Raw genomic sequence first — 20853 nt, 5'->3', positions numbered from 1 at the left:
CCACCACCATGTTTCACTGTTGGGATTGTATTGGGCAGGTGATGAGCAGGGCCTGGTTTTCTCCACATATACCACTTAGAATTATCACCAGAAAGTTCTATCTTCGTCTCATCAGACCAAAGAATCTTATTTTCCTAGTCTGGGAGTCCTTCATGTATTTTTGAGCAAATTCTATGCGGGCTTTCATATGTCTTGCACTGAGGAGAGGCTTCCGTCGGGCCACTCTGCCATAAAGGCCCGACTGGTGGAGGGCTGCAGTGATAGTTGACTTTGTGGAACTTTCTCCCATCTCCCTACTGCACCTCTGGAGCTCAGCCACAGTGATCTTGGGGTTCTTCTTTACCTCTCTCACCCAGGCTCTTCTCCTACGATTGCTCAGTTTGGCTGGACGGCCAAGTCTAGGAAGACTTCTGGAGGTCCCAAACTTCTTCCATTTAAGGATTATGGAGGCCACTGTGCTCTTAGGAACCTTGAGTAATGCGGAACTTATTTTGTAACCTTGGCCAGATCTGTGCCTTGCCACAATTCTGTCTCTGAGCTCCTTGGACAGTTCCTTTGAGCTCATGATTCTCATTTGGTCTGACATGCACTGTGAGCTGTGAGGTCTTATATAGACAGGTGTGTGCCTTTCTAGATCAAGTCCTATCAGTTTAATTAAACACAGCTGGACTCCAATGAAGGAGTAGAACCATCTCAAGGAAGATCACAATGAAATGGACAGCATGCGACTTAAATATGAGTGTCTGAGCAAAGGGTCTGAATACTTTCTTTTTTAATAAATTTGCAAAAATTTCTACACTTCTGTTTTTTTTTCAGTAAAGATGGGGTGCAGAGTGTAGTTTAATGAAAAAAAAAAAAGAACTTTTTTGAATTTACCAATTGGCTGCAATGAAACAAAGAGTGAAAAATTTAAAGGGGTCTGAATACTTTCCGTACCCACTGTATAAAGGGACTTTGATTAGGGAACATGATAGGCCACCCTAAACAAGTTTTTAGGAGGCGACTAAAATTTTTGTGGCTCGTCCTAATTTCTTGGAGTAGAGCATTCCAGAGAATAGGTGCAGCTTGGGAGAAGTCTTGGAGCCGGGAGTGGGAGGTACGGATTAGTGCGGACGTTAGACGACAGTCGCTTGCGGAGCGTAGAAGACGGGTGGGCCGATAAACAGAAATGAGGGAGGAGATGTAGGGGGCGCCGCGCTGTAGAGTGCTTTGTGGGTGAAAACAAGCAATTTAAATTGGATCCTATAATTCATGGGCAGCCAGTGCAATGACTGTCACAGAGCGGAAGTGTCCGAGTAACGATCAGCCAGATAGATGACCCTGGAAGCAGCATTAAGGATGGACTGGAGGGGGGAAAGTCAGGGGAGGGGGAGGCCAATTAATAGAGAGTTACAGTAGTCCAGGCGGGAGTGGATCAGGGCTACAGTCAGGGTTTTTCTTGAATCGGGAGGAACTATCCCTGCAGCTTTGTATATGACAGGAGGGTAAGTCACAAAACCAAAAGGAACGAAGAAATCACATAGAAACCTTATGATATACAAGCTGCTTTTATAAATGAGTTCTGCCCCACATCGGGTTTCCATTCACAGCTGAGATGTCGATTGTGTCAGAATACGCAATAAGGATTTCACCATCATCCAGGAAAATGAGGAAATATAGAAAAAATATTAGAGAGCAGCCGAGCGGAGAGCGGACATTACCACGGACAGAGGCCACGATGAGGAGCTGGAGGCTGTCTCTGCTGCTGCTCTCTGCTGTCACATTACACGGCTGTCTCTCTGACACTGCAGAGACGAGGATCAAAGATGGAAGATCTATAGACGACATCACCGACCTCTACAACCAGAAGGAAGGGGTCACATACTTATACAAAGCCCTGGACCAGATCCACATTGCTCCAGAGGTAAAACACTGATTATGGAGACTTACCCACAATGCATTTCATATACAGCTTGGTATGTAAATAAGATATTTGCATATAAAGCTCTATTTATGCTCCAGTCACATCCAAAGCTGATCCTCTGCTGGTCATGTGACAGCCGAGCTCTGGATGTGTAACTCTCACCTGAGCACCCACAATGCACAAGGAATCCGGAGGAACCGTCCCTGCAGCTTTGTATGTGACTGGAGAGTAAGACACAAAACCAAAAGTAGAAGGAAGGAGTCACAGAAACCATTATCATATACAAAAACTGCTGATAAAAGAAGAAGTAGATAATAATAGAAGAGATTGTGACTGTCACCTCCTGCGGCTCCAGGATTATCTCTACCAGACAAGAGAAAGAAGAGCAAAAATGTATCAGAGTAAAGACAAATATTTACCTGTTCATCACTTTCCTTCTCACAGGAGAGAAAATACTTCCTCATTAAAGAGACGGTGTGCCCGAAATCTAAGACTCCCGATTCATCTCAATGTGATTTCAAGCCGGACGGAGTGAGTAACAAAAACACCAAGAAATAGCTCAAATATTTACAGCACGAATATATACACATACACTATGTAATAATGACAGAAATATAAAGACTCCTGTGCTGACTCCCTGCTCAGAGACAAATTATACATACACCAACACATTAGGAGTAAGAACAGCTATTATACTGCCCCCTGTGTGCAAGAATATAACTACTATAATACTGCCCCAATGTACAAGAATATTACTATAATACTGCCCCAATGTACAAGAATATAACTACTATAATACTGCTCCTATGTACAAGAATATAACTACTATAATACTGCCCCCTATGTACAAGAATATAACTACTATAATACTGCTCCTATGTACAAGAATATAACTACTATAATACTACTCCTATGTACAAGAATATAACTACTATAATACTGCTCCTATGTACAAGAATATAACTACTATAATACTGCCCCTATGTACAAGAATATAACTACTATAATACTGCTCCTATGTACAAGAATATAACTACTATAATACTGCCCCCTATGTACAAGAATATAACTACTATAATACAGCCCCTATGTACAAAAATATAACTACTATAATACTGCCCCTATGTACAAGAATATAACTACTATAATACTGCTCCCTATGTACAAGAATATAACTACTATAATACTGCTCCTATGTACAAGAATATAACTACTATAATACTGCTCCTATGTACAAGAATATAACTACTATAATACTGACCCTATGTACAAGAATATAACTACTATAATACTGCTCCTATGTACAAGAATATAACTTCTATAATACTGCCCCTAAGTACAAGAATATAACTACTATAATACTGCCCCTATGTACAAGAATATAACTACTATAATACTGCCCCTATGTACAAGAATATAACTACTATAATACTGACCCTATGTACAAGAATATAACTACTATAATACTGCTCCTATGTACAAGAATATAACTTCTATAATACTGCCCCTAAGTACAAGAATATAACTACTATAATACTGCTCCTATGTACAAGAATATAACTACTATAATACTGCTCCTATGTACAAGAATATAACTACTATAATACTGCCCCCTATGTACAAGAATATAACTACTATCATACTTCTCCTATGTACAAGAATATAACTACTATAATACTGCTCCTATATACAAGAATATAACTACTATAATACTGCTCCTATGTACAGGAATATAACTACTATAATACTGCCCCCTATGTACAAGAATATAACTACTATAATACTGCTCCTATGTACAGGAATATAACTACTATAATACTGCCCCCTATGTACAAGAATATAACTACTATCATACTTCTATGTACAAGAATATAACTACTATAATACTGCTCCTATATACAAGAATATAACTACTATAATACTGCTCCTATGTACAGGAATATAACTACTATAATACTGCTACTTTGTACAAGAATATAACTACTATAATACTGCCCCCTAAATACAAGAATATAACTACTATAATACTGCCCCCTATGTACAAGAATATAACTACTATAATACTGCCCCCTATATACAAGAATATAACTACTATAATACTGCCCCCTATGTACAAGAATATAACTACTATAATACTGCCCCTATGTACAAGAATATAACTACTATAATACTGATCCCTACATACAAGAATATAACTACTATAATATTGCCCCTATGTACAAGAATATAACTATTATAATACTGCTCCTATGTACAAGAATATAACTACTATAATACTGCTCCTATGTACAAGAATATAACTACTATAATACTGCTCCTATGTACAAGAATATAACTACTATAATACTGTCCTCTATGTACAAGAATATAACTACTATAATACTGCCCCCTATGTACAAGAATATAACTACTATAATACTGCTCCTATGTACAAGAATAGAACTACTATAATACTGTCCTCTATGTACAAGAATATAACTACTATAATACTGCCCCCTATGTACAAGAATATAACTACTATAATACTGCTCCTATGTACAAGAATATAACTACTATAATACTGCTCCTATGTACAAGAATATAACTACTATAATACTGTCCTCTATGTACAAGAATATAACTACTATAATACTGTCCTCTATGTACAAGAATATAACTACTATAATACTGCCCCCTATGTACAAGAATATAACTACCATAATACTGCTCCTATGTATAAGAATATAACTACAATAATACTGCCCCTATGTACAAGAATATAACTACTATAATACTGCTCCTATGTACAATAATATAACTACCATAATACTGCTCCTATGTACAAGAATATAACTACTATAATACTGCCCCCTATGTACAAGAATATAACTACTATAATACTGCTCCGATGTACAAGAATATAACTACTATAATACTGCCCCTACGTACAAGAATATAACTGCTATAATACTGCTCCTATGTACAAGAATATAACTACTATAATAATGCTCCCTATGTACAAGAATATAACTACTATAATACTGCCCCATGTACAAGAATATAACTACTATAATACTGCTCCATATGTACAAGAATATATTACTATAATAATGCCCCTATGTACAAGAATATAACTGCTATAATACTGCTCCTATGTACAAGAATATAACTACTATAATACTGCCTCCTATGTACAAGAATAATACTGCTCCCTATGTACAAGAATATAACTAGTATAATACTGCCCCTATGTACAAGAATATAACTACTATAATACTGCTCCTGTGTACAAGAATATATCTACTATAATACTGCTCTTGTGTACAAGAATATAACTACTATAATACTGCTCCTATGTACAAGAATATAACTACTATAATACTGCTCCTATGTACAAGAATATAACTACTATAATACAGCCCCTATGTACAAGAATATAACTACTATAATACAGCCCCTATGTACAAGAATATAACTACTATAATACTGCTCCCTATGTACAAGAATATAACTACTATAATACTGCCCCATGTACAAGAATATAACTACTATAATACTGCTCCTATGTACAAGAATATAACTACTATAATACTGCCCCTATGTACAAGAATATAACTACTATAATACTGCTCCTATGTACAAGAATATAACTACTATAATACTGCCCCTATGTACAGGAATATAACTACTATAATACTGCTCCTACAGTGTCTACAAGTAGTATTCATCCCCCTGCAGATTTAGCTGGTTTGATAAGATGCAAATAAGTTAGAGCCTTCAAACTGCAAACGAGAGTAGGTTTTATGAACAGAAGCATAAATCTTACAAACCAAAAAGTTATGTTGCTCAGTTGAATTTTATTAAATTTTAAACATAAAAGTGTGGGTCAATTATTATACAACCCCTATGTTTAATATTTTGTGGAATAACCCTTGTTTGCAATTACAGCTAATAATCGTCTTTTATAAGACCTGATCAGGCCGGCACAGGTCTGTGGAGTTATCTTGGCCCACTCCTCAATGCAAATCTTCTCCAAGTTATCTAGGTTCTTTGGGTGTCTCATGTGGACTTTATTCTTGAGCTCCTTCCACAAGTTTTCAATTGGGTTAAGGTCAGGAGACTGACTAGGCCACTCCAACACCTTGACTTTTTCCCTATTGAACCAAGCCTTGGTTTTCTTGGCTATGTGCTTTGGGTCGTTGTCTTGTTGGAAGATGAAATTACGACCCATCTTAAGATCCTTGATGGAGGAGCGGAGGTTCTTGGTCAAAATCTCCAGGTAGGCCGTGCTATCCATCTTTCCATGGATGCGGACCAGATGGCCAGGCCCCTTGGCAGAGAAACAGCCCCACAGCATGATGCTGCCACCACCATGCTTGACTGTAGGGATGGTATTCTTGGGGTCGTATGCAGTGCCATCCAGTCTCCAAACGTCACGTGTGTGGTTGGCACCAAATATCTCGATCTTGGTCTCATCAGACCATAGAACCTTGAACCAGTCTGTCTCAGAGTCCTCCAAGTGATCATGAGCAAACTGTAGACGAGCCTTGACATGACGCTTTGAAAGTAAAGGTACCTTACAGGCTTGTCTGGAACGGAGACCATTGTGGTGGAGTACGTTACTTATGGTATTGACTGAAACCAATGTCCCCACTGCCATGAGATCTTCCCGGAGCTCCTTCCTTGTTGTCCTTGGGTTAGCCTTGACTCTTCGGACAAGCCTGGCCTCGGCACGGGAGGACACTTTCAAAGGCTGTCCTGGCCGTGGAAGGCTAACAGTAGTTCCATAAGCCTTTCACTTACGGATGATGCTCCCAACAGTGGAGACAGGTAGGCCCAACTCCTTGGAAAGGGTTTTGTACCCCTTGCCAGCCTTGTGACCCTCCACGATCTTGTCTCTGATGGCCTTGGAATGCTCCTTTGTCTTTCCCATGTTGACTATGTCTGAGTGCTGTTCACAAGTTTGGGGAGGGTCTTAAATAGTCAGAAAAGGCTGGCAAAAGAGATCTTTAATCCACACATGTGAAGCTCATTATTCTTGGTGCCTGAACTACTTCTTAATACTTTAGGGGGACCAAACAGAATTCTTGTGGTTTGAGGGGTTGAATAATAAATGACACTCTGAATTAACTTTTTACGTTTTAAAAAAAAAAAAAAAAAAAGCAAAAACAAAATTTGCTGCAGTGCATTTCCCACTTCCAGGCTGATCTACAGTACAAATGTCACAATGCCAAGTTAATTCCGCATGTGTCAACCAGCTAAATCTGCAGGGGGTTGAATACTACTTGTAGGCACTGTATGTACATGAATATAACTGCTATAATACTGCTCCTATGTACAAGAATATAACTACTATAATATTGCTCCTATGTACAAGAATATAACTACTATAATACTGCTCCTATGTACAAGAATATAACTACTATAATACTGCCCCTATGTACAGGAATATAACTACTATAATACTGCCCCCTATTTACAAGAATATAACTACTATAATACTGCTTCCTATGTACAAGAATATAACTACTATAATACTGCTCCTATGTACAAGAATATAACTACTATAATACTGCTCCTATGTACAAGAATATAACTACTATAATACTGCCCCTATGTACAAGAATATAACTACTATAATACTGCACCCTATGTACAAGAATATAACTACTATAATACTGCTCCTATGTACAAGAATATAACTACTATAATACTGCTCCTATGAACAAGAATATAACTACTATAATACTGCCCCCTATGTACAAGAATATAACTACTATAATATTGCTCCTATGTACAAGAATATAACTACTATAATACTGCCCCCTATGTACAAGAATATAACTACTATAATACTGCTCCCTATGTACAAGAATATAACTACTATAATACTGCCCCCTATGTACAAGAATATAACTACTATAATACTGCCCCCATGTACAAGAATATAACTACTATAATACTGCTCCTATGCAGAAGAATATAACTACTATAATACTGCCCCCATGTACAAGAATATAACTACTATAATACTGCTTCCTATGTACAAGAATATAACTACTATAATACTGCTCCTATGTACAAGAATATAACTACTATAATACTGCTCCTATGTACAAGAATATAACTACTATAATACTGCCCCTATGTACAAGAATATAACTACTATAATACTGCCCCCTATGTAGAAGAATATAACTACTATAATACTGCTCCTATGTACAGGAATATAACTACTATAATACTGCCCCTATGTACAAGAATATAACTACTATAATACTGTCCCCTATGTACAAGAATATAACTACTATAATACTGCTCCTATGTACAAGAATATAACTACTATAATACTGCTCCTATGAACAAGAATATAACTACTATAATACTGCTCCTATGTACAAGAATATAACTACTATAATACTGCCCCCTATGTACAAGAATATAACTACTATAATACTGCCCCCTATGTACAAGAATATAACTACTATAATACTGCCCCCTATGTACAAGAATATAACTACTATAATACTGCCCCTATGTGCAAGAATATAACTACTATAATACTGCCCCTTATGTACAAGAATATTACTACTATAATACTGCCCCATGTACAAGAATATAACTACTATAATACTGCTCCTATGTACATGAATATAACTACTATAATACTGCCCCCTATGTACAAGAATATAACTACTATAATACTGCCCCTATGTACAAGAATATAACTACTATAATACTGCCCCTATGTACAAGAATATAACTACTATAATACTGCTCCTATGTACATGAATATAACTACTATAATACTGCCCCTATGTACATGAATATAACTACTATAATACTGCCCCTATGTACAAGAATATAACTACTATAATACTGCCCCTATGTACAAGAATATAACTACTATAATACTGCTCCTATGTACATGAATATAACTACTATAATACTGCTCCTATAACTACTTTTAGGATAAGGTGATGCAGGTAAGTTTATTCACTATTACATGCTTTCTTTTTTCTCTAGACTGGAATGTATTATTTATATGTGTAATTTTACTGATTTATTATTGGTTTCTTCCTCCCTATAAGGAATCTTTTTAAATGTTTTGCAGGATGTAAAGATTTGTGCTCTGGATCTTGGTAATGAAGACCCTGTGGATAAAATCTGTATTAGCCTGACCAAGGTAACGCATTTGTAACGATAGAACATTGTCTCCATAACTGAAGCTTCATCAACCGGTTCCCACTGATGAATCAGAAAGCCGAATACTGCGCTCTGCGATCATTTCTGTCTTGCTTTTTCTCCATTTTGTTACGCTTGAGTTTTTGTCGCAGGTTGAGCCAAAATACCGGACAAAATAACTGGGACACCGTGACAACTTTAAACTACACATGGAATTAATTAGTAAATGAGGTCTGTCCGCCCCCAGAGGGGGTCCAGCACTTCTCTATCCCTGCTATATAAACTACCTACATATGTAAATTACCCAGAGATGTAGGTAGTGCTCGCTTCTGGAGATTGTTTGTGGTTTTTCTTCTGGGAAGTACTCATGGTTAAGCAATGAGCTTTCAGTTAACAGATGTTATGTTCTGCAACTATGAACTAAGGAATAGGAGGGAAAAGCTGTCCCTGCACTGAGACTCTGCTTAAACCCTACGCTGGGGTGGGTGCCCTATTCCTTGTGAATAGCCCCACCGATGAACCTGCACTGAACTCAAACGAAGACCTGAAGGAAGGGGAAAGGGTGTCCCTAAAGGATCTAAGGACTGGGAGCAAAAGCAGGTGACCTCCTAACAGAAAAGTTAGTTGCAGAAATGAAGATTAAAGAAAATAAAACTGGTGGAACAAGAAGTCCCAGAAAATCAATTGTCTTAAGCACAAAGAACTAACAAGGCAACTTAGCCAGAGTACAAGCGTAACAACACTGATGTCCAGCGAGGAATGAGAGACAGGTGCTGAGTAATAAAGGATGAGGAGATCACGTGACCAAGACACCCAGCACCAGAGGAAAAGACTAGAATCCAGAAACAACAAAAAGATGGCCGAAAAGTAAAACAACATAGGTTCTAACAGTACCTCCCCTTTAACGCGGATTCTCCGGATCCTCTAGGCTGAGTCTTACCAGGAAATCTCCTGTGAAAAGCCTTAATTAGCCTTGAGGCCGAGACGTCCTCGGCCTTCACCCAGGAATTATCCTCAGGGCCGAAACCTCTCCAGGACACAAGATACTGTAATCTCCCTCTATGCCACCTGGAATACAAAATGCGAGAAATCTCAAATTCACCGTCCTCATCAACAGGAGGAACAGTAGGCTTCACCTGCTTATCAGGCGTGTCCGCCTTCTTAAGTAACGACACATGAAACACAGAATTAATCCTCCAGGATGAAGGAATTCACAACCGCACCGCTGCCGAGTTGACAATCTGAACCACTTTGAAAGGACCCACAAATTTAGGCCCCAGTTGTTTAGAAGGAATTTTCAAACGAAGATTCCTAGAGGACAACCAAACCATGTCCCCAACAGCAAACAAGGACTCCTTTCTTTTTTTGTCAAAATACCTTTTTGATTTCCTGTTAGCCTCTTTAAGATTCAGGCGTACACTAGTCCAAACCCTCTCCAAATCACCAGAAAAATTGTCCTCCTCCGGTACAGCAGCCCCACCTTTGGAAAATGGACCAAAAGATGGATATCTGCCAGTACAGCAAAAAAAAAGAGAACACCCAGCTGAGGAAGAAGTATGATTATTAAGGGAAAACTCAGCAAGTGGTAGAAATTCTGACCACGTTTCCTGATTGTCTGTCACAAAACATCTCAAAAACTGCTCGACATCCTGGTTCTTCCTTTCAGTCTGTCCATTGGACTCTGGATGATACCCCGACAAGAATGACAAATTAATTTTCAATCTGTCACAAAAAGCACGCCAAAAGCGAGCCACAAACTGTGGTCCTCTATCGGAAACAATGTCCGTGGGAACACCATGGAGCCTGACAACCTCCTTCACAAAAGCCTTAGCTAGAGTCTTGGCGCAAGGTAACTTGTTGAACAGAACCAGATGACACATTTTACTAAACCGGTCCACAACCACCCAGATGACAGAAAAACCCTCCGATACAGGCAGATCTGTGATAAAATCCATGGCAAGGTGCGTCCATGGCAAACTAGGAACTTCAAAGTGGCACAGCAAACCCCGCAACCGGAGCGTGAGAGGCCTTCGACCTAGCGCACACAGAACACTGACGCACCCACTTGATGACCTCCCTTTGCCACCCTGGCCACCAGAAACTCTGACCGATAGACTTCCTAGTTTCTAAAATCCCTGGGTGACCCGCCAACCGAGACTCATGACATTCAACAAACAACGCTCTCCTCAAGGCTCTCGGCACAAACAATTTACCACACGGAGTGTTAGTTGGTGCTGCACTCTGAGCTCCTAGGATGCTATTCTCCAACTCTGAATCCAATGCGACCACCACCACCCCTCTCTGCAAAATACACTCCTCCCTCTCAGCATTTACCGCTGGAGAGAAACTACGAGACAATGCGTCAGCTTTAACATTCTTTGTCCCTGGGACAAAGGTTACGGAAAAATTGAACCGAGCAAAAAACAGTGCCCATCTATCCTAATGGGCATTCAAACGTTTAGCTGCGTCCAGATAAGTCAAATTCTTATGATCAGTGAAAACCTGTATAGGATGTCGAGCCCCCTCCAAAAAATGTCGCCAATGCTCGAACGCGAGATTAATAGCCAACAACTCACGATTCCCAACATCATAGTTGAGCTCTGTCTCAGAAATTTTTTTTGAAAAGAAAGCACAGGGATGCACCCCATCCTCACCCTCCTGGGACAGAACTGCCCCTACCCCTACGCCTATAGATGAGGCATCCACCTCAACCAAAAATGGCTTGGTCTCATCTGTCTGGATAAGAACAGGAGCAGAGCTGAACCTCTCCTTGAGATACTCAAAAGCTTCAATAGCCTCAGTGGACCATTGGACTGTGTTAGCACCCTTCTTGGTGAGATCAGTAATGGGTTTAGCGATGACAGAGAAATTCTTTATGAATTTCCTATAATAATTGGCAAACCCCAAAAACCTCTGTACGGACTTCAAGCCTTCAGGCCTCGGCCACTCAAGCACAGCCTGAACTTTCATCGGGTCCATCTCAAAACCATCACAAGAGACAAAGTAACCCAAAAAACTAATTTTCTGGACAGCAAACTGACACTTCTCCAACTTAGCAAAGAGTGTGTTATCTCTCAGTATCTGAAGAACTTCGCGGACTCTCTGCCAATGAGACTCAAGATCCGATGAATAAATCAAAATGTCATCCAGATAAACAATAACACTTCAAGAGTCTCAGAATGTCATTGATGAAATTTTGAAAAAATGCAGGGGTGTTAGTGTAGCACCCTGAGGATTCGGCTGCTACAGGGGTATTACACCTCAAGCCAGAGGTGTGGTATTCCACTCCCGGGTAAGGATGGAGTGTGGAACTGAGCTCAGTAGGCTGCATGCACTACATACATCCCATTTCCGGGGGACAGACCAATGGTACTCCCACTAGAGAAATGTGCAGGTACGACAGCGTCTGTCCCTGGCTGGAGTGGGAGGGGGGTGGAACATCCCAGTAGTGTAGGGGCAGATAGGGGGAGCAGTCTGGGTAATGCTAGGAGCTCATTGGGTGCTGGTCACCTGAGCTCACACATAGAGGGAGTATATAAGGTGGGAACCATCTTAGAACAGGGTCTTTTGTAGAGGTTTGGTCAGACAAGCAGAGCAGCTCAGCCAGCTCCAAGGCCAAGAGAGTGAGAGAGAGGAGAAAAGAAGGACCCAGAGGGGGAGAAGAGGGAACTCCAAGAACCCAAAATTAGACCAGAGGGTGAAGAGTTGGCACAAGGGTACCGGATCCCAAGCTGGTGGAGGGCACTAATCCTTAGCCAGAGACCGGAGGTCGTGGGCAGGATCTGCCACGACCACCCACTAAATCCACCCGGAAGGCAAACCAAGAATAGGGTCAGGGAACCCAGAGACAAGGGTTTTACCAACAAGAGGCCCGAGGGAGCAGGACTTAGGTGGATCCCTGGTGGGGAAGGCCAGAGAGAAGGACAAGTCAGAAAGGGAGCTCAGGAACACGCTCCAGAATCACCTGGGGGTTGGCCGAGTCCAGGACCTGGTGGACGCAGCACGGCTCGGGTGGTCACTCAAGGCCGGAGTGACCAACACAAAAGCAGTAAGTAAAAACCCTGAACTGCACAGCCCGACTCTGAGTTTCATTACCATCCTCTCTGCACCTCCACAACCACCATCCTCTGCAACTGACCCCCTGAGGCTATACCCCTCCCGCTGGGGGTTATACTACCTGAGCTGCACACACACCACCAGCCTCAGCGGACCCTGCTGCAGCGGCGGCCGTAGTGACCGCAAATCAACGGGTGGCGTAGTCGACACTAAAGAACATCCAGTAACATCTGTAGGACTGCCACACACTGAGCTTGACACCCTGGGCACGGACCGGGTCACCGCCACTCGGAGACTACAACCCCCATCTGATCCGGCTCCGGGTATCCCCCAAACAACACTGGCCCAGGGGGCGCGTCATTAGTAAGCCCAAAAGGCATCACCAAACACTCAAAATGACCTTCCGGGGTGTTAAAAGCTGTCTTCCATTCATCTCTGTCCTTCACCCGCAGCAAATTATATGCCCCACCAAGGTCAATGTTAGAAAACCATTTAGCTCCGGTCAATTGGTTAAACAAATCCGAAATAAGTGGTAACGGGTAAGGATTGCGCACAGTGATTTTATTAATGTCCCAAAAATCCAGACATGGCCTAAGACCCCCATCCTTCTTTTTGACAAAAAAGAACCCAACCGTCACATGAGACTTAGAGGGTGTTGTGTGACCTGCAGCTAAACTAGTCTGAAGGTACTCCTTCAAAGACTCCCTCTCGGGAATTGTCAGATTAAACAACCGGCTCTTAGGGAGTTTAGCATCAGGGACGAACTCAACAGCGCAATCGTAATCTCTATGAGGTGGTAAAGCTTTCGACTCCACCTCCGAAAAAACCCTCCAAAAATCCTGAATGGGTTCAGGTAACACCCCTTCACAACAGCCGCAATGTGAACATTACAACACTTACCATAACACCCCTGACCCCAGCATCTTATGGAACCAGACGACCAGTCCAGCAAAGGATTGTGCACTTTTAACCAGGGCAACCCCAGGACGACCGGGGAAGGCAATTTAGCAAGTACAAATAAGTCAATCTGCTCCTGATGTTCCATATTCATAGGAAGCGGAAACCCAGTGACCTTTCGAAGAATGCTCCCATGCTCCAGGGGAGTATTATCAATCGCCACCACAGGAAAAGGAGACGACAAAGGTTCAGAACCGAACTGATACGGTTCAAGAAATTGTTGATCAATCAAATTAAGTGCAGAACCACAATCCACCATTACCTGAAACTCGATCAAATGACCCTGACAGGTGCTATTACCAGGAAAAAACACCCCAACAGAACATAAAAACGCAATGCGAACAGGAGTGTTATTTCTACTGACCATTTTTTTTTCTTTCCTTAAGCGAACCTCGCATTGCTTTAAAAAATGATCAGCCTTACCACAATACAAGCAAAGTCCCTCAGAGAACCTTCTGTCCTTCTCCTTGGAACGAGATGACATTGCCCCCACCTGCATAGGTCCCCCAGTGTCTGCAGGAATATTGTGAGAAACAGAATCTAGCAATATAGGAAACTTCTCCTCATTCTGTCTGGCCCTCAACCTTCTATCCACACGGATAGCTAACTGCATGGCAACTTGCAAAGTATCAGGTGCAGGGAATGCAATGAGCAAATCTTTAACCCTTTCACTCAAGCCTGCCAGAAACTGAAACTTGAGTGCAGGGTCGTTCCACCTGACCTCTGGAGACCATCGTCTGAACAGGGTGCAATAACTCTCAGCATCAAGAGAACCCTGTTTGAGATGACTGAGCTCTGCCTCAGCTGATGTAACCCAATCAGGATCATCATACAGCAAATCCATGCCATCAAAAAATGCCTCCACAAACCTCAAACAATGATCATCAGGAGACAAAGAAAACGCCCAGATTTGTGGTTCTTTATGCAATAGAGACATAATAATCCCTACACGCTGTAGTTCACTCCCAGAAGATCTAGGTCTGAGCTGAAAATAGAACAAACAAGCATTTTTAAATGAAAAAAAATCCTGTCGTTTCCCCGAGAAACACTCAGGTAATCCTACCTTAGGTTCTTCATAGCGTGATGCAGGGTATTTACTCACTTACTTCTGAAGACCGGCAACCTCCAGAGCCAACCCTTGCAAGCGTTGAGCAAGCTCCTGAATGGTACTCATAATGAAGAAAACCCAGGAAGAGGAGAGGAAGAAAAAAAAACAACTTTTTTTTCTTTTTTTCTTTTTAAACTGGGCTGGACATACTGTTATGTTCTGCAACTAAGAACTAAGGAATAGGAGGGAAAAACTGTCCCTGCACTGAGACTCTGCTTAAACCCTATGCTGGGGTGGGTGCCCTATTCCTTGTGAATAGCCCCACCGATGAACCTGCACTGAATTCAAACAAAGACCTGAAGGAAGGGGAAAGGGTGTCCCTAAAGGATCTAAGGACTGGGAGCAAAAACATGTAACCTCCTAACAGAAAAGTTAGTTGCAGAAACACAGATTAAAGGAAATAAAACTGGTGGATAGTGTTGAGCGATACCTTCCGATATCAGGAAATATCGGATCGGATTGGATCGGGCCGATACTCAAAAAGTATCGGATATCGCCGATTCCGATACCGGAAACCAATGCAAGTCAATGGGACACAAATATCGGAATGAAAATAAACCTTTTCTTTCCTTATAGGTTAATTCTACATGAAGGAAAACAACTAACAATAATGTAGAATGTATTGGGGGAGGTGGTTGCCTAAATCGATGGGAACAGTGCTCACAGTGAAACATGAAAAGCCGGCAATTCATCAGCGGCATACACCGGTACCCGACAACTTAGAACAGAAAGAATAGAGCTTCACACATAGATTAGATAGATAGAAACATGTCAGTCACATATATATGAAGTACAGTGACAGTGTTGCTTACTGTACTTGTCATTTAGTGTAAAGGATTTATTTAAAAAAATATTAGTGTTTTCATGCACCGTCTCTTTAAAAAAGCCGGCCGGCAATTCATCATTGGTACCCGACAATTTAGAACAGAAAGAATAGAGCATCACACATAGATTAGATAGATAGAAACATGTCAGTCACATATATATGAAGTACAGTGACATTGTTGGTTACTGTACTTGTCATTTAGTGTTAAAATAAAGGATTTATTAAAAAAAAAATTGGCGTGGGGTTCCCCGTAATTTTAGGCTCTAGCGGAGGTTAAGCAGACGGCTGGGACAGATGTTTGAAGCCTGGGAAGGGGGTAATACCCATGGAGCTTCCCAGGCTACTAATATCAGCCCCCAGCTGAATACCAAGCTTTTACTAGCTATTAAAATGGGAGACCCCCCAAAAAAATGACGTGGGGTCCCCCCTATTTTAATAGCTAGCAAAGGCTAGGCAGACAGCTGGGGGCTGATATTAATAGCCCAGGAAGGGTGCCATGAATATTGGTCCCCTCCCAGGCTAGAAACACCAGCCGTCAGCCGCCCCAGAAATGGCGCATCCATAGGATGCGCCAGTTCTGGCACTTAGCCTCGCTCTTCCCACTGCCCTGGTGCGGTGGCAGAGGGGCACCCGATATTTCAGTATCGGAAAGCTCAACACTACTGGTGGAACAAAAAGTCCCAGAAAATCAATTGTCCTAAGCACAAAGAACTAACAAGGCAACTTAGCCAGTGCACATGTGTAACAACACTGATGTCCAGTGAGGCATGAGAGACAGGTGCTGAGTAATAAAGAGTGAGAAGATCACGTGACCAAGACACCCAGCACCAGAGGAAAAAGACTAGAATCCAGAAACCACAAAAAGATGGCCGAAAAGTAAAACAACATAAATTCTAACAACAGAATCTTTCAAGTTTAGAGAATCAAAGGTCAGCAGAACGTGAAGAGCAGAAACTTCACTCGAGCTTTCAACATTCTGCTGGCAATCTCCTCAGCAGCACCTCCATCTCTCTGCTCAATCTTAGTGTCTTTCACAATGCAGTAGACAACACACTGATACTCCAGACAACGGGTGTTGTAAAAATACATTAGTAGATGAGATTTGAATAATGGGGGGATGGGGAGAAATAGGAAGGTTGCCAGCAGTGCCAGGGTCAGTGTGATTGATTAATATGGTGGATCTGCATCTGTTCTGTTGTATTTTAATTTTTTCCTTCATTCCTAATGCACTAGAAAGCAGCAGCAAGTTACAGAAAAAAAATAATTGAAATAGTGTCAGTCAGAGACGGTGTGTGTGCTACTTGTCACAAGTGTCTGTACTAAGTTTTTGCATTTCTTGTGCAATCCTTTTTGTGAAAGGGAAAATATTTCTTGTTTTTTTAATGCAAAAAATGTCAAAATCCAGATATTAAAGTAAACCTGTCATGTCCGAAAATGAAATTTTTACCTGCAGGTATGGGGTTAATCTGCTGGTAAATAGTATGGCTGCCTGCCTCATTTGAGCAGTGCTTACAGAGAGAGAATGAAGTTATATTCCCCTTGTAGCTGCTCGCTTGCAGTCATATTGACAGTGCAGGAAGCGATTACAGTGACTGTTCACTATGTAGCGAGCATCCTGTAGTCACATCCCAGCACTTTTCAGCAGGTGTACAAAGCAGGCTGTCAATCAATATACAGTCATGGCCAAAAGTTTTGAGAATGACACCAAAATGATATTTTCCCATGATCTGCTGGCCTCTGGTTTTTATTAGTGTTTGTCTGATGTTTATATCACATACAGAAATATAATTGCAATCATATTATGAGTACCAATAGGTTAGAATGAGTTAATGCAGCAAGTCAATATTTGCAGTGTTGCCCCTTCTTCTTCCAGACCTCTGTAATTCTCCCTGGCTGCTCTCAATCTACTTTTGGACCAAATCCTGACTGATAGCAGTCCATTCTTGCATAATCAATGCTTGCATTTTGCCAGAATTTGTTGGTTTTTGTTTGTCCACCCGTCTCTTGATGATTGACCACAAGTTCTCAATGGGATTAAGATCTGGGGAGTTTCCAGGCCATGGACCCAAAATCTCTATGTTTTGTTCCATGAGCCATTTAGTTATCACCTTTGCTTTATGGCATGGTGCTCCATCATGCTGGAAAAGGCATTGTTGGGCGCCAAACTGCTCTTGGACGGTTGGGAGAAGTTGCTCTTGGAGGACATTCTGGTACCATTCTTTATTCATGGCTGTGTTTTTAGGCAAGACTGTGAGTGAGCCGATTCCCTTGGCTGAGAAGCAACCCCACACATGAATGGTTTCAGGATGCTTTACAGTTGGCATGAGACAAGACTGGTGGTAGCGCTCACCTCTTCTTCTCCGAATAAGCTGTTTTCCAGATGTCCCAAACAATCGAAAAGGGGATTCATCAGAGAAAATGACTTTGCCCCAGTCCTCAGCAGTCCACTCCCTGTACCTTTTGCAGAATATCAGTCGGTCCCTGATGTTTTTTCTGGAGAGAAGTGGCTTCTTTGCTGACCTCCTTGAAACCAGCCCTTGCTCAAAGAGTCTCCGCCTCACAGTGCGTGCAGAAGCACTCACACCAGCCTGCTGCCATTCCTGAGCAAGCTCGGCACTGCTGGTAGTCCCATCCCGCAGCTGAAACAGTTTTAAGATACGGTCCTGGCGCTTGCTGGTCTTTCTTGGGCGCCCTGGAGCCTTTTTGACAACAATGGAAGCTCTCTCCTTGAAGTTCTTGATGATGCGATAGATTGTTGACTGAGGTGCAATCTTTGTAGCTGCGATACTCTTCCCTGTTAGGCCATTTTTGTGCAGTGCAATGATGGCTGCACATGTTTCTTTAGAGATAACCATGGTTAACTGAAGAGAAACAATGATACCAAGAACCAGCCTCCTTTTAAAGTGTCCAGTGATGTCATTCTTACTTAATCATGACTGATTGAACGCCAGCCCTGTCCTCATCAACACCCACACCTGTGTTAATGGATCAATCACTAAAACCATGTTAGCTGCTCCTTTTAAGGCAGGACTGCAATGATGTTGAAATGTGTTTTGGGGGTTAAAGTTCATTTTCTGGGCAAATATTAACTTTGCAAGTACAGTAATTGCTGTTAAGCTGATCACTCTTTGACATTCAGGAGTATATGCAAATTGCCATTACAAAAAATGAAGCAGTAAACTTTGGAAAAATTACTATTTGTCTCATTCTCAATACTTTTGGCCATGACTGTAGGTTCCCTTCAATGGCCACTGTCCAGCTCACAAAGTGTACATGTCACAATTTTTTTCTTGCACAACTGTCAAATATTACACTCATACACACCACACCAATACAGCGCCCTGTTACAGGTGCTGGCTTTTTGGTCGTTAGCATTTCTAATTTTGCCAATTTTTGGCAAGAAGGTTGAAATTTATTAAATAAAATGTTTCAAATGTAGACTTTTATCTGTGCATGTTTGCTCATGCACAATTGTTTTACTAGCCAAATCTGACAACTTACATGCCTCATCTATACTGCCTCCTGCTGCCATAGTTTTCTTTTTGTACCATCTACCTAACTAAACTTTTCTTAATATGTTCTTTTTGGAAAGTAAGTTGAAAAGATTGTTAAAAGTTAAATATTGTGTTGTACAAAGTGTATGGTGGCAGTAGCAATGGTTGGGGTAATGTAACAGAAAAAATAACATATCACAGCTAAGAATGAGGGAGTCACAAAGCACCACTCCCGCAGGCACCAGTGTCCGGTGCAGTAGTTCTACCAAACACAGGTCACAATTGGAGTCATTTGCCTCCAACAAGTGTATTAGCGGAGAGTAAGCAGACAACATTATGGAATATATGGCACCTTGCTTGTCTCTGTCACAGCAGAATGATTTTACCTCTGACAGCGACACCATCGGTTTTAGTCAGTGATCTTCACGGAAAAGTCTGTCTGATCAAAAATGACTAAGAGGGATAATTTTTAGACCTTTTTATATTTTAAAAAGCATGAAAAATCTGTAAGTTCTATATGTTATTAAACGGGCTATTGGTTACGACCGGTTAAGATATGTATCGCTAGTGAGCTCACTTTGATATTTGAAATTTATAAGGCTGTGTTTGGGTTAAAGAGCTCGACAGGGGTTGGATATTGTCCTAGGAGATTGTAACGTGCGCTGTCAATCAGCAGCCGCAGAGTGGAGGGAGCAGGCAAATCCTGAAGACATCGGACTCTCCCTGCACTGAGCTGGGGATCAAAGCGAGACTTGACCAGTGAGGACCAGATGAAGCAGGTGACTGGTTCCCTTTAAAAGTAACTATTCATGCTTATTCTCTTCCATTTTAGGTTATTACTGTGAACAGGTCTGGCAGAAGACCATGCACGAGAAGGCCCTGCCGGCCGCCAGGCAGTAATGGTCCTATCTCATTCGCCTAAGTTTGAGGATCTCCAGGCTCCTGTAGATCAAGATCTAAGATTGCGGCTTTCACTCGCTGCACTTTGACTTTGCTGATTTATGAGACGCGACACAATGTAGCAGTGAATGTTCCAAAAAAGTCAAGAGATACAACGATACAAATAAATTCAGCAACATATAAGATTCCTTGTTGGGTTTTTTTATGAAAAGTGATGATGATGGAGAGGAAGAGGATTAATGATGATTGTGAACAACAAAGAGGGAGTGGTGATGAGAGGAAAGAATGAATGATAAAGATGACAGCCAAGATGATGATGATGATGATGGAGGTTGTCAATAAGTAAAATAATGACGGCGATGGATGAGAAAGAAGAAGAAAGGTGACAGTGTGATAGATGGTGATCAGGAGAATAATAGTGAGGAGGAGTATGATGATATGGAGG

The 20853-nt window shown here is 41.3% G+C and overlaps 1 protein-coding gene across 1 annotated transcript; it reads left to right on the top strand.

The window, feature by feature from the left end:
• The first annotated feature begins 1579 nt into the window (after window positions 1-1579).
• Window positions 1580-20591, top strand: LOC141264148 (antibacterial protein PR-39-like). The gene is made up of 4 exons (XM_073676456.1): window positions 1580-1903; window positions 2348-2434; window positions 8997-9068; window positions 20341-20591. The coding sequence occupies exons 1-4, from the start codon at window positions 1595-1597 to the stop codon at window positions 20428-20430; spliced, it is 558 nt and encodes a 185-aa protein (XP_073532557.1). The 5' UTR covers window positions 1580-1594; the 3' UTR covers window positions 20431-20591.
• The last annotated feature ends 262 nt before the right edge of the window (window positions 20592-20853 follow it).

This window comes from Phyllobates terribilis, unplaced genomic scaffold (assembly GCF_046119375.1).
Source record: "Phyllobates terribilis strain yellow unplaced genomic scaffold, ASM4611937v1 Scaffold_4__5_contigs__length_816908805, whole genome shotgun sequence".
Taxonomy (NCBI): Eukaryota; Metazoa; Chordata; class Amphibia; order Anura; family Dendrobatidae; genus Phyllobates; species Phyllobates terribilis.
The sequence above is the reverse complement of the archived record's forward strand: the minus strand, read 5'-3'. Positions and strand labels throughout refer to the sequence as shown.